The sequence below is a fragment of the Limulus polyphemus genome, unplaced genomic scaffold (assembly GCF_000517525.1).
Source record: "Limulus polyphemus unplaced genomic scaffold, Limulus_polyphemus-2.1.2 Scaffold4185, whole genome shotgun sequence".
In the NCBI taxonomy this organism is placed as follows: Eukaryota; Metazoa; Arthropoda; class Merostomata; order Xiphosura; family Limulidae; genus Limulus; species Limulus polyphemus.
The window spans coordinates 5,014-19,637 of NW_013669795.1; the positions used below are offsets into that span (position 1 = coordinate 5,014).

The 14,624-nt window shown below is 36.5% G+C and overlaps 1 protein-coding gene across 1 annotated transcript in view; it reads right to left on the bottom strand.

Moving 5' to 3' along the window:
* Positions 1-14,624, bottom strand: part of LOC106470726 (nesprin-1-like) — an 88,675-nt gene that overhangs the window by 2,095 nt on the left and 71,956 nt on the right. The window contains exons 24-29 of the mRNA XM_022399362.1: positions 12,253-12,564; positions 11,034-11,354; positions 9,326-9,973; positions 7,194-7,517; positions 998-1,333; positions 305-622 (exon numbers count right to left, since the gene is read on the bottom strand). Of these exons, the coding sequence (XP_022255070.1) occupies positions 305-622; positions 998-1,333; positions 7,194-7,517; positions 9,326-9,973; positions 11,034-11,354; positions 12,253-12,564 (2,259 nt within the window). The remainder of the gene's footprint in view (positions 1-304; positions 623-997; positions 1,334-7,193; positions 7,518-9,325; positions 9,974-11,033; positions 11,355-12,252; positions 12,565-14,624) is intronic.

The window sequence follows — 14,624 nt, forward strand, 5'->3', positions numbered from 1 at the left end:
CTTAATCAAGTGAAAACATAATACAACTGATTCTGTTTTAATGATCAAATAACAACCTAATCAAGTGAAAACATAATACAACTGAAATATTTACACTTGTAATCAAATAATATGATAGAACAATATTTAACTGCTTCTCATTTCTTTATAAGGTTTATAATAGGTATCTAGTTATTACAGTAACCACCAGATTTCAAGAGTAAATAATGAAACTATATTGAGGCAAAGCTATTAATAAATAAGAATCAATGAAACTTTATTCTACACAGAGATAAAGTTTTCTTCTATTAAAAGAGTTCCATACCTTGCACTGTTCAAGACGCTGAAGAACTAGTTCATCACTTCCACTGCTGTTATCACACCGTGACACGGACTCGCGCTGTTTTTTAAGATAGTCACTAAATGCTTGCATTTCTTCTTCAACAGTTCCTTGTTCATTTTCAATATTTCTCAAGACAGATTCAAGTTTATTAGCAACATCTCGAGCCTCGTCAAACTGAGCTTGTAAGACTGATTTAAGGGATGTTAGGGTAGCAATCTCTTGGTTATCAGTAAGTTTCTCTAGAGCAGAGATTTTAGCACAGAGACCAGCATGAGTGGTCTCATAAAAACCAACTTCATTCTGCAAAATTCAATAACAAAGTCTAAAGAGCTCAAACAGTGATAAGATTCTCAAGTTGTTAAGTTAAAATGTAAAGATTTCAAGCTCACAAAATAGTCCAAAAACCTCCTCAAACCATTAAAACAGTCCAACTATTTCAAGCTGCTAAGTAGCCTGACTTAGGCTGCTCAGATAACATGAAAATTACAATACTCTGTTCACAGATTTTATACTACAATAATATATTCTGAAATCTAATTACAATAGAAGTTTACTGAATTTACACTATAAAAACTTAAAATATGAATTCTGACAGAAGAAACCTCTAGACGTGATGAGCTTTTTAAAAATTATTTTAGGAACAAAATTGTAGTATCAGTTTGTTCTTGTTAATACCTTGTACTTATTTAGAAGGCTCTGAGCTTTTTCGTGGCCACTGAAGTTTTCTAGAAAAGAGTTGAAAGCAGAACAAGTCTCTGTCAACCATGTCATGAGCTGTTCCTTAACACTATCTATTTGTTGCCACAAAACTAGCTGAGACTCGCAGGTCTGAAGCCTTTGCATTATTCTCTCCCAGGCTGTACGCCACTGCTGCTGAGCCTCTTCTAGTTCTGTCTGCAAGAATTCAACATTGAACCCTTCTACTGAAGTCAGCTTGTCCTTCATCTCCTTCATCTTGTGAGAGTAGTTGTCAGTTACCGAGCGATGTGACTTCATTAACTCATTAGCAGTCTGCATAATTCAAAATATAAAACCACAAGTTCAGAAATAAATAGAATATTACAAAGATTAATACAGTTCATAATTGTTTTAAGAATATAATATAAAAAATAAAACTTTTATAATTTTTGGAATTGAAACCCATACTAGAAAACTTTATACAGGTCTTTATTTTTTAAGTAAAGAACAAGAAATAAATAATAATAATATTAAATTTTTGAAAATCATACTAGAAAGTTTCCTATTTCCGATAGATATCTCCTCTCACATATTAATTTCCCAATTTTGTGCTGCCTCTATATGTACAATTTTTTACATGCCATTAGCCTTGAGGCTCCCACCTAAACTCAGTACTACTGTTGCACTGTAGCATGGAAAATGGACATGTTTTAAGGTGTGGAGTGGCTAAGACATGACATGGCAGGTTATCTCCAGTCCCAAACCAGGCAATGTCAAGAAGTGTTGGTCCATTCCGCAGTAAAAGGAGGTCCCTAACAACCACATGAGTGAGGACTTATGTTGACTTCTGTGCTGATCCAGCACCAGACCACCAAGGAACTGACATTAAGGCAGTGGTAGAATGGGGAGAGGGGTGAACTGTATTTGGTGGTTCATCTCCACTCCAAAATCATGCATCATGGGAAATTTTTTATCAGTTCCACAGTAGGAGGAGGGTTCACACCATCTACATCAACAGAACACCACTGCCCTACTCTCTACTGGGTAGAATTTGTCGCAATCAGGAGGAAGTCTCCATGGTCCACCACCTGAGCAACTAGGAACTGATGAGGGATAAGGACTCCCAGAAACGTGACAATCAGGAGGAAGTCTCCATGGTCCACCACCTGAGCAGCTAGGAACTGATGAGTGGCAAAAAACCCAATTTTTAAAAGCAGACCAGTCCAGATTTATTCAACTAGGACTAAAGAGGTGGGCAGCTATCCCAATATTGCTTTACAGGTATGGTCTGGATTTGGCAAATAATATGACACAAGGAAACCTCTAGCAATGTTGTGGAACACCCCATCCTATCAGTACGCATTTCAGCCCCAAATAGCCACATGGTGCAGATTTAAATCGAAGTATGGCAGGCACTGCATGCCACTCAGCAGGATCCTGAGACACAGAATATGTCCCCTTGAAAGGTACAAAAGAAAAAGATTTGACCCAGTTAGAGCTGGTAAGGTGTATGGAGACTGGCGACAAGTTGATATCCCGACAAAAAAGAAACAACCAGATTATGAAGATAATGTGTGACAAAAGTATGCAGGGTAGTCCACACACCAGCCTGCATGACCTCCTCCAACAGATAGCAGAAGTGGGCAGCCATAGAGAGAGAAAGGTGATGGATTTGGTGAGAGGATACCTGAAAAAGTTGACAAGAATCCACAACCAAAGAAGTAGACGGATGAGTTTCAATAGCCAACCCATAAGAGTACTAGGAGAAAGAACTTGGGTAAAAGAGGAGTTCCAAAGGATAAAGAGATGCAAGTGGGAACCTCAAAAAGGGGCAGTGCAGGCTAAATAACAGTAAACCTAACAGACGAGACAGAGAAGAGGATCAGAACAAGAATAAAGGTGAGAAATGGACAGAAAGGAAATAGGGATGAATGTGTTGTCGCCCCTCAGGGGCTGGAGATGTTTTAGGGAGAAGTGCATAATCAGGGGAAAGAAAAACATAAAAATGGTGGAAGAAAACACGAGAATCATCAATGGCATATATGTCAACCTCTTATAACCACAGGCAAAAAGTAGTAAGAAATAGGTTTTAAGTGAAAGATGGTACAACAAACAAGAGGTCAAAGGTAGAAATTGGGGAAGGATATGGGCATGGAGAAAAACATTCAGTTCCCAATCAGGAAAAAGCAGGATTGGAGGATGAAGAAGACAAAGAGAACAAAAGACAACAGAAAGAGCAGGTGAATAGAAGACTTGACAAGAACGAGAAAATCAGAATGTAGTTAATAGTGCCACCCTGTAGGCAGCAATGGTCAAAAGTGATAAGCCTGGCTGGACAGCTATGTAAATAACTGAAAAAGATGGGGGACAGAAGGTCAGAAAGGGGGGAAAGATTGATGCAGAGACTGACAACTGAGTATGTGCCATTTTCGTTGATAGACAAAGAGGGAGAAGGAAGGAATGCTACACATGAAGAGAGTATGGAACATCTTGAAAGAGACCAGACAAAACCCACACATGAAGACAAAGTGACAACACTGCCAAATGTGAGAGGGAGAAGTGAGGTTGAAGTATTAGGGAGCATGACAGAGGTAGAGGAGGTTCAACAGAATAAACCATGGCTGAGTCAGTCAGTACAGACTTATCCAGAGTACTCAACATGGAATGTCTGCAATGAGGGAAAACACATGAGGGAGAGGACAAATAGGAATGAAGGCACAGAGAAAAAAGTGGGACTAGTCCAGACTGAATGCACTCACAGCTAGAACTGAGGGATGAGAAACAGGGAACCAGAAAAAAGGAAGCATGGTGTCAGGATGAGTGGCAAAAGCAACTAGAAGAGGAGTGCACAAGTGAGTGGACAGCTATATGAACACCATAGGATCGAGTGACCACACCATAGGTAGTATCCTGTTGAGCCTCAAGAAACAATCCACAACAAGGTGCAGGGCACCTGGATTATGACAAGCAATGATATGTATATGTAAAGAATGAGTCCATAAAAAGAAGTCGAGAAGGTGTAAATTGAGTGAGCGAGACTGGGTGCCACCCTAGCAATTGATATAGGAGACAACCAAACAGTTGGCTATATGAATCATAACTACACATCCATGAACCATCATGAGAAAATGATCAAAGTTCAATGTACCACCACAAGCTCTAATCAGATATAAATATAAAGGGGTGATTCATTGCACGACTACTTACCCAAAATCACTAGAGAGTTGAAACATGCTCTCATCTCATCTAGGATGGATCTAGAAACTGATGGAGACTAAGATGAGAGGACGGAACTGGAACTACCTCCCTGGTATGTCGACCCAGTGGAGGAGTACAAAAAAGAATTCAGTGATTAGGCAGAGTCCACTGTAGACATCGCAAATGAGCATGACCCAAGGAGATATGGGATTCCATAGAAGCCAACTCCTCAAAAAAGAGAGAATCTCCTGTACAGTGGGAGAAGAAGGGGATGGGGCATGAGATACTAATCACTCAATGTCCCTCAAATGAAGATGAGAAAGTTGGGCCCTGTAGAGATGCAAAGCAAAAAACACCCAAATGAATGAGATACGGAATGGATGTGAGATACAACTTCTTCAGGTAAACTAACTAACTAACCCAGATGCACCAGGATAAGAAGATAGCTGCAGAAGGCATGTTGGGATAGAGCCAAAGAGAAAATATGCATCCAAGACATCCACCTTTGTCATTCCAAGACCTGGGGCAAAAGACCACCATAGGTTGAGAAAAGTCTCTAGAGTAAATCAAGGAAGATCAAAAAACTGATCAAGACATGAAAATTCAAAGCCAAAATGCCTATCCACATATTCCTTGGGAACCACAAAAAGACAGGAATAAAATCTTGAAAAAGGATAAGAAACCCATATGATAGCATCTTTTAGCCATTAGGTCCAACACTGCCATGGATCAATGTTGGCAAGAAACAAGATCCCTTGGAGGAAAGTTAGTAACGGGAACAAGATGCAATAGAGGATGAGAGGAAAGAAATGAAGGGTGAGGCTCTCTGACACAATTCCCAGTACCCAAGAATCAGATGAAAATGGTGGGAAAATGTGTGTAAACTGAACTAAATGGACCTACTGACCCTGAACCTAAAGGATAGTCAAGACTGAGTACTGAAGTCTACAAGTTGTGGGAGGATAGATGGGAAGTGGTGACAGGGAGAGAAATCAGGAGTAAAGGGGACAACAAAAAGGCAAAGAAAGAGCAGGAGAGAGATGGTAAATCAGTGAGGATAAAGATATTGCCATGCAACCCCACATGTGACTCCAGTGAAATAAGCACTCCAGTTAAATCATACTGTTAGATGAAAGGAGCCAGATGTGGGCATATGAGATAAAAGGAAGGCAAAAGCATTTAAGTAACAAGGGCAACACACCTCAACAAACTCTAGCAACAGATCAGTTAAATATAGTGATAAGACCGAGAAAGATAAACATGCCACTGTAAAGAAGATAAGTGAATGGGTATTTGCCAAAATCCCCTCTTGGCAATGGTTATTACCCCGGAAATGAAAAATAATGGAAAAGAGTATAAAGTGCAAGATGAAGGTACGAAAACTTAAGCCTAAAAAAGATAGAACAAAAAACAGATGATCTGACCCCCAAGTTTACAATTCAAAGAAAGGTAATATAGCATGAAGTTATGTCTAATAACCTGAGGTAAAAAAGGAAGGAGGATGACGCATGCATACACCAAAGTAGTGGTAAAAATAATCGAATATGGACTTATATCAATAGAAAATTTGTTTGTTTGTTTGTTTTTGAATTTCGGACAAAGCTACACGAGGGCTATCTGTGCTAGCCGTCCCTAATTTAGCAGTGTAAGACTAGAGGGAAGGCAGCTAGTCATCACCACCCACTGCCAATTTTTGGGCTACTCTTTTACCAATGAATAGTGGGATTGACCATCACATTAAAAGGGCGAGCATGTCTGGTGAAACAAGGATTCAAACCTGCGACCCTCAGATTGCAACTCAAGCACCTTAACCACCTGGCCATGCTCGGCAGGATAGAAAGTAAAAAACATAAGGGGAAGAACCAGGGAACAAATCAGAAAGTGAAGAAAAGAAACATACCTGAAAAGCCCAGTCCCAAAATTATGAAAAAGGCTTAGGTAGATTCAAGACAACATGAGTATTAGATCAGCCAAAGGTAGGTGCTGGAAAAAACCTGGCAAAATCTGTCATGAATGAAAAACATAGACAGAGATATGTCAAGAAGGTCCAGGTCACATAAAAGACTCCACCACCCACTGCAAAAAACCCATCACTTCTCCTAACACATAAAAACAAGCCCAAATAGCATCAGCAAAGTATTTTTTTCTTACACCAGACAAAGTTACTGACACTTATGAAATTATAATGTGCAAATAAAAGGCCTCAAAATCTGCAGGTGCAGAAAATGTTGAAAACGAAAATCTAACAACAAATACTTTCACTACAAAAAAAGCCTATATCTGAAAAATTCACCCGAAAAAAAAATACATCATTGCACATGAGTACCAAATGAAGAAGTTATGACTTCACAATCAGTGTAAAGAGTCAGCATACATTAAGAGGGTGTGTCTCACTTCTAATGTTGGACAGTTGTTGCATGCTACAGTGCATCAGTAGCACGTGAACTTTAGGTGGGAGCCTCAAGGCAAAAAATTGAAGGCAGCACAAAATCAGGAAAAGCTATGAGAGAGAGGGGTAAGGTATTCTTTCTGAAATATCTCATTATTGTATTGAGATATAAATAACAATACAATTAGAAAACTTAATTATTATAAAACTAAATATCACCTTAATTACATTGAAAATTACCACTCAAGCTTGAAGTGCACAGGAAAAGTTACTTACTTTTGTTTTCTGTAATATATTCATTGATTAGACTGAATGATAAGAAGGGTGCTCTGGAGGAGCTTGTCTTCAGATGCTTGTACATAACCTATAGAAGAAAAGTTATCCACCTTGGCTTTCTCTAATATATTCAGTGATTAGACTGAATGATAAGAAGGGTGCTCTGGAGGAGCTTGTCTTCAGATGCTAGTACATAACCTATAGAAGAAAAGTTATCCATCTTGGCTTTCTCTAAAGGACTTGGTGACTGGATTGAGTCACAAGGATAGCGCTCTGGAGGAGCTTGTCTTCAGATGCTAGTACATATCTTATAGAAGAGAAGTTACTTACCTTGGCTTTCTCTAACATACTGAGTGACTGGATTGAGTCACAAGGAGGGTGCTCTGGAGGAGCAGCTTTCTGCATGGCCTCTTGTATCACATTTAACATTTGTTTGTAGAGATCATCACATTCTTTCCAGAGAGCTAAGACTTGGTTAAAAAGTTTCTCCTTTCGAGCAAGCTCTGAAGACAGTTGTTCCCAAAAAGTATCTAAAGAAGTCAATTTTGTCTGAATGTCTGATAATTCTGAAGGGTTAACTTCAATTAATGCACGACCTTTCTCGAGAACTTTGGTGTAGTCAGCTTTGTGAGATGTTAGGTCCTCTGTAAGCTCCTAAGGAAATAGAAACCTTCATGTAAGATGTAAGTGAATAAAACATTCAAAACCAAAACTTAAAACTTGTGAGTTAATATTAATTTCTACCACTGTTCATTAAATCCTTGCAACATGTAGTTACATAATGATAAAAAAAGAAATACCAGTGATAGAAACTAATGTTGTGATACAACATATAGTTACATAATGATAAAAAGGAAATACCAATGATAGAAACTAATGTTGTGATACAACATAGTTACATAATGATAAAAAAGAAATACCAGTGATAGAAACTAATGTTATGATACAACATATAGTTACATAATGATAAAAATACCAGTGATAGAAACTAATATTGTGATACAACATATAGTTAATTACATAATGATAAAAATACCAGTGATAGAAACTAATATTGTGATAAAACATATAGTTAGTTACATAATGATAAAAATACCAGTGATAGAAACTAATGTTGTGATGCAACATATAGTTACATAATGATAAAAATACCAGTGACACAAACTAATGTTGTGATACAACATATTGTTACGGCAGCAGAAGTTACGTGATGCTAGTAACACGTCATGAACTTCTAGAAGGATCCTGTCCCTTCCTGAAGTCTTGGGAGGTTACTAGATATGCGGTATTCTTCTATATATAAGACCAGTAAGAACTGACGGCAACAATGTAATTGAACTGAAGACAGAGATTGACGATTGAGTCGAGCACGTGAGTCGTTCGTTGTGAATTATAGCTTTTGTTATAGCGTGACTGTGGAAATTAAGTGTATTGCAAAGTTGTATTTAGAAAGAATAAACCAGTTTTATTTAAGAAAGGACTTGTATCGCTAAAGTTTCTTCGGAAAGAAATTATATGGAAAATTAACTAACAAACAGAGACGTAACAATATAGTTACATAATGATAAAAACCAGTTATAGAAACTAATGCTGTCATACGACATATAGTTGCATAATGATAAAAAATACCAGTGATAGAAACTATTGTTGTGATACAACGTATAGTTACATAATATAAAAATACCAGTGATAGAAACTAATGTTGTGATACAACATATAGTTACATAATGATAAAAAACCAATGATAGAAACTAATGTTGTGATACAACATATAGTTAGTTACATAATGATAAAAATACCAGTGATAGAAACTAATGTTGTGAGTTTCTAGAATGATCGGGGAAGTCCGAGTGTGTTCGAGGTGTCCTCTTCATTAGCATTTAAGCCTGGCAGAGAAAGCCAGCAGGGGATATATAAATGAAGAGAGAGCAGTAGTTACTTTGAGTTCCTTGTAATTTATGATTGTGTTAGTTTCAAGCTAGTGAGCCGTAAAGTGTGTATTTTGCACTCGTCGAGAGCGAAGTTATCAAATTGTGAATTGCTGTGATTTATAGCATGTATTATAAAAGTTGTTAAATCTAAAGTGATGAGACATACTGATTGTGGTACTACTGTATACTAAAAGTTTGTATCAAGGAAGAATAAACTGGTTTAATAAAGAAAGGACTTGTACTGCTGAAGATCCTCAGAAAGAATTTCTACCAGAAACAAACAAACAAGCAGATACGTAACATTATGTTAAAATTAGCTTCAAATTCATATAAAGATTGTTCTATACACATACATCTATAAAATGAAATTTTTTGAGACATCTTTCAATATATTAGGTTTATTAACTTACTAAATCCTTTTCAGTATATTAGATTTAGTATTCTAATAAAATTATTTCACTATATTAGGTTCTCTATTGTACTAAATCCTTATAATATATTAGTCTTAGTAATAAAAAGTAAAGTTCACACCTTAATGTCATTTTGTAAGGCTACAATTCCTGACTGGGTGTCGCTTCTTGGTCTGAGATTCTGAATTTTAGAATCTGTGTCCTTAATCCATGCTACCAATTTCTCCAATGTTTCATTGAAGTCTTGATGTTGCTGGTGCAAGAAAGTAGTTTTCTGTTGTCTCTTCCTCAACATTTCTGTAACTTTACTGTGACGGTCCTTTAGCTCTGTTAGAAGATTATAAAGAGATAGAGTAGATGACATATTAGATGAGTCTTTAAACAATTTCAGTTGAGCTTTGGTTATAAGATTATCCAGCTCTGATGATTCACATTCTTTAGTTTCAAGCTGCGTTTTGATAATTTCAAGCTCTGATGCAATTGAAGACATCTCTTCTTCAACAAGTTGATGAGAGTTGAGCTTCTGCTCTAAAAGACTAAGGTGCTCTCTCAGGTCTCGCTGCCAGAGGTGAAAATTTTCTAACTTTTGAAGAAAATCAACTCGAACATCCAAGAGGTCTTCCAACCATTGGTAATTCTCAGATAGTGAACTGTATGCACTCTGGACTTGCTCAACCTCTTCAGGCATACATGTTTCAGAAAGCTGTCTCACTGTAGCATAGATATCATTGAAAAGTTCCTGTTTTCTGCTACTCTCCTCTTTCATAATCTGATACAGAAAGTTGCATAAAATATATGTATCAGTAAACACTCAGTAAACTTTATAGATTAACTTACAAGTTTCTTGTGAAAACACAAATCATATAATTTCTCCTCTATTTCTTACTACCTAAAATAAACTTGTCATGTATGCGTAAATTATATCTTCAAAACAGATCTACTTATATATTAACTCTGATGTTAGTGCTACTTAGAACTGAGTCATTATAAGCTGCATATTATACCATCACAAACTCTCAGATTAAGATTACTTAGCCCCCAAGTGGCTCTACAGTAAGTCTGTTAGTGCTACTTAGAACTGAGTCATTATAAGCTGCATATTATACCATCACAAACTCTCAGATTAAGATTACTTAGCCCCCAAGTGGCTCTACAGTAAGTCTACAGGCTTACAATGCTAAAAATTGGGTTTTGAATAATGGCATGTACTCCTTAAAGTCATAACCACTGGTAGTCATCTCAATGATAACCACAGATGAAAATCTATAATGTTATGACTAATACTAGTTCATAAACAACAATGTTAACTTATTAGTTGATGAACAGTAATGTCACTTTATTCTTAAATATACAAAAGTACTCCTTCATTATTATTACTAACACTAGTTGATAAACAACAATGTTAACTTATTAGTTGTTGAGCAACAATATTAACTATTAGTTGATGAACAGTAATGCCACTTTATTCTTAAATACACAAAAGTACTCCTTCATTATTATTACTAACACTAGTTGATAAACAACAATGTTAACTTATTAGTTGATAAACAACAGTGTTAACTTATTAGTTGTTGAGCAACAATATTAACTATTAGTTGATGAACAGTAATGTCATTTGATTATATCTTTGACAACTGCATAAAGGTAATCCTTAAGTTCCTCACTAATAATTATTAATAAAAAACAATGCCACTTTATTAACTAATGAACAATAATGATATCTTGTTTACATCTTTGACAGCTATATCCTTAAATTCATCACTAATGCTAGTTGATAAACAATGATATTAATTTACTATATAACATTCTCTATGATTAGCTTGACATACCCTTGTTTGTTTCAACATCTGATCCACATGACTAAAGAAAACATCTTGTTGATCTTTTAAAATCAGTTGAGTTTCATCAATCCACTCTTGAAAGGTTTTAATTTTTCTTAAAAGATCTTTCCGTTCTGCAATCACAGAAGCTACTTGTGCCTGTAACTGATGAACATAGTCACTAAGGTTATTAATTCGGTGTCTTATGTCAGATAAATGAGCACGCAAAGCAGTTGTGGCTTTCTGAGAGATGTTCTGCGACAGTTCTTCTACTTCTTTGAAAATTTCACTCAAACTTTGCTGTTTTTCAAACACTTCTATAGAAAGGTGCTGTGAAAAATGAAAAAAAAAACCTCCATTGACAATTCATATTTAAAATAAAAACAGTTATATGTCAACCTAGTATACATCCAGCAGAATCAACACCAATTGTTTGTTCTCTGACAACCCAGTATACATCCAACAGAATCAACACCAAGTGTTTGTTCTCTGATAACCCAGTATACATCCAACAGAATCAACACCAAGTGTTTGTTCTGTGTCAACCTAGTATACATCCAGCAGAATCAACACCAAGTGTTTGTTCTGTGTCAGCCTAGTATACATCCAGTAGCATCAACATCAAGTGTTTGTTCTTTGTCAACCTAGTATACATCCAGTAGCATCAACAACAAGTGTTTGTTCTATGTCAGCCTAGAATACATCCAGTAGCATCAACACTAAGAGTTTGTTCTTTGTCAATCTAGTATACATCCAGTAGCATCAACAACAAGTGTTTGTTCTGTGTCAACCTTGTATACATCCAGCAAAATCAACACCAAGTGTTTGTTTTGTGTCAACCAAGTACACATCCAGTAGCATCAACACTAAGAGTTTGTTCTTTGTCAACCTATTATACATTCAGCAGAATCAACACCAAGTGTTGGTTCTGTGTCAACCTTGTATACATCCAGCAGAATCAACATCAAGTGTTTGGTCTGTGTCAACCTGGTATACATCCAGTAGAACCAACACCAAGTGTTTATTCTGTGATAGTCTAGTATACATACAGTAGAATCAACACCAAGTGTACTACACATGCATGAAACAGAGGTTTGGTGGTTAAAAATATTTTTTCTAATACATCAGAATTAATAAACAAAAAAACTTTATCCAATTAATGATCTGTAATTGAAAAGTGATGATCTCTTTAAATAATCAATAAATGTAGAAATATTCTTCATCTCACCTTTAGGTCTTCTTTTAGGCCTTCCAATTTTTCTATAATTACTGTGTTAGTTTTAAGTGGTTTTTTCACATGTTCTTCAGTCTCCACCACCCAACTTATCAAATCTTCTGTTTTGATACTTAAACTTTCCCATGAATGTAATGTTCTTTCTAGTCTTTCAGCCCATGTCTTTACCGTATCAAAAACAGTTTGCCACTGACTTTGTAGGAAATCAAGCTCTGTTTGGACTGCTGTATCAACTTGGTCCTTTTGTGTTTGTACTGCTACATCTGAAAGTTGGGCAATTTTCTCTAGACATTGCTCCTGGAATTGCTGAGGAAAGAAAGTTTTTGGTTAAATAATGAATAAGCCTTTAGTAAACATGAACTATTGATATGGAGAACAGTTGTTTAATATACAGGAATCTCACACATATCAGAAACCAACAAACCAGTCTGGGTTAATACTTCACTAAACATTTTGCTTGTACTTCAGAAAATGATGGAGAAGTTGAATAAGAGAGGTTACAGCTAAGAATGCTTATTGTATGTAGCAAGAAGGAGTCAGTCTTCCATATAATAGTAAAAAAGCAAGCCCAATGAATGCATCTTTATTGTAAATTCCCTTAAAACCCGACTGAAAACATGCAGGGCTGTAGCCAATCCAAAGTTCAGACTGTTGCAGACAAAATGGAGGAAATCACAGTCAATCATACAAAAAAGATTCCAAAATATCCACAGTTGAAAGTGAACAAAAACCTCAGACTGCAAAAATCACCATTTGTAACCAAGAAATTGTTTAAGAATGATAGAACTATAATCATTAATCTCCCATCTTCTTGAGGATGACAAAAGAATGGGAGTAAGACCCCAGATTGGAATTGTGGATATGTTCCAAGGCATTCATATCTAGGAAAAAAGATATAGTTTCCTCCAGGTGCCAAATACAAAAGGGATATGAGGGGGTGGAAAGAAGAAGGTGAGTGTGGAAAGCCCGTGAGAAAGAAACATTGTGAACCAACAGTCAACCAAAGGTACACAGAGTGGGAGAGCTGAGCTCCCATCAAACAGGAGCCAAAAGTTGGCTCAAAAAATAAGTCACCTTCATAATCCTAAACCAAGTAAAGTGAGCAAATATGACTGCTGATAAGCTGCCTCAGTTAAAGTTTCCAATTTATAAGGAAATCCCCCAAAACCTCATCACAAAAGAAGAGTGCCATACTGAATTTCCTGAAATAAAAACAAACCTCAAAAACAAAAGCATCAAGGTAACTGGGACATTTCAAAAGAAGAAATCAAGTTCATGATGGAGAACAATAAAGAAGGTGAAGCATGGACAGGAAGGGAAGAAGCAAGATGAAGATGAGCAAAAGAAAAAGAAGGAGATCCCCAAGCTGGAAGATTCAAGGCCCCAAAACTCAAGGTTATAAGAAGAATCATGACCATACACCACAGAACAAGGTTTTCAAGATTCAGGAGTACGAGGCAGCTGGTGTTTGGTATGAAGTTGGACAGAATGGTATCATCATAAATACAAATATCAGAACAGATGGAAAGAGAAGATAGTCAAAAGAAGGAGGAGGCTCACAAAGCAAAAGGAACTCAAGATTCAGCAAAAGACACTGGAGAGAGAACATTACATATTTGTGTAATCAAAGCAGTAATGGATGAAGTTGGGGTTACCTGTTACACCTATGGAGAGAAAGAACCAGAAGAAAAAAAAAGGAACAGCTGAAAAAATCATCAAAATATGAGGCACCTCAGCTGAAGTAACAGAGGCAGGAGGTTGGAAATTCTGGATTCAAGATTAGAATGGAACCAACCATCTGGTGCACAATGGCAGTAATGTCACAGACTGTCAGAGTACCTCCACTCACCACTTTAACCATAAAATACACCTCCTGGAGCATCAAGAGGTGTCAGAAATGTGGGTAAGTGAATTTACTGGTTTTTCTGCTTGTTTAAAGTAGATCTGGTGTGTCGTGGTATATAGACCACGGTTGTTGACGTAATGACCAAATTTAGATTAACCATTGAATAGTTATGGGAACATTCCTGTTAGAGAAACCAAATTATCAACTCTGTAACAGGTGTCCCAAATCACATAATTTGATGAAGAGAAGAAAATTAATGGAAGAACAAGTAATAAGTTGATTCAAAAGCTCTGTTTAAAATTCTTTCATGAAAAAAACAAAATAAAGCAAAGAAAGAACAAATTCAAGTGAGACTCTGGTTTACACAACTTGTACAGATGGACTAATGAGACTCTGGTTTACACAACTTGTACAGAAGGACTAATGAGACTCTGGTTTACACAACTTGTTCAAGAGGACTAATGAGATGCTGGTTTACACAGCTTGTTCAAGAGGACTAATGAGATGCTGGTTTACACAG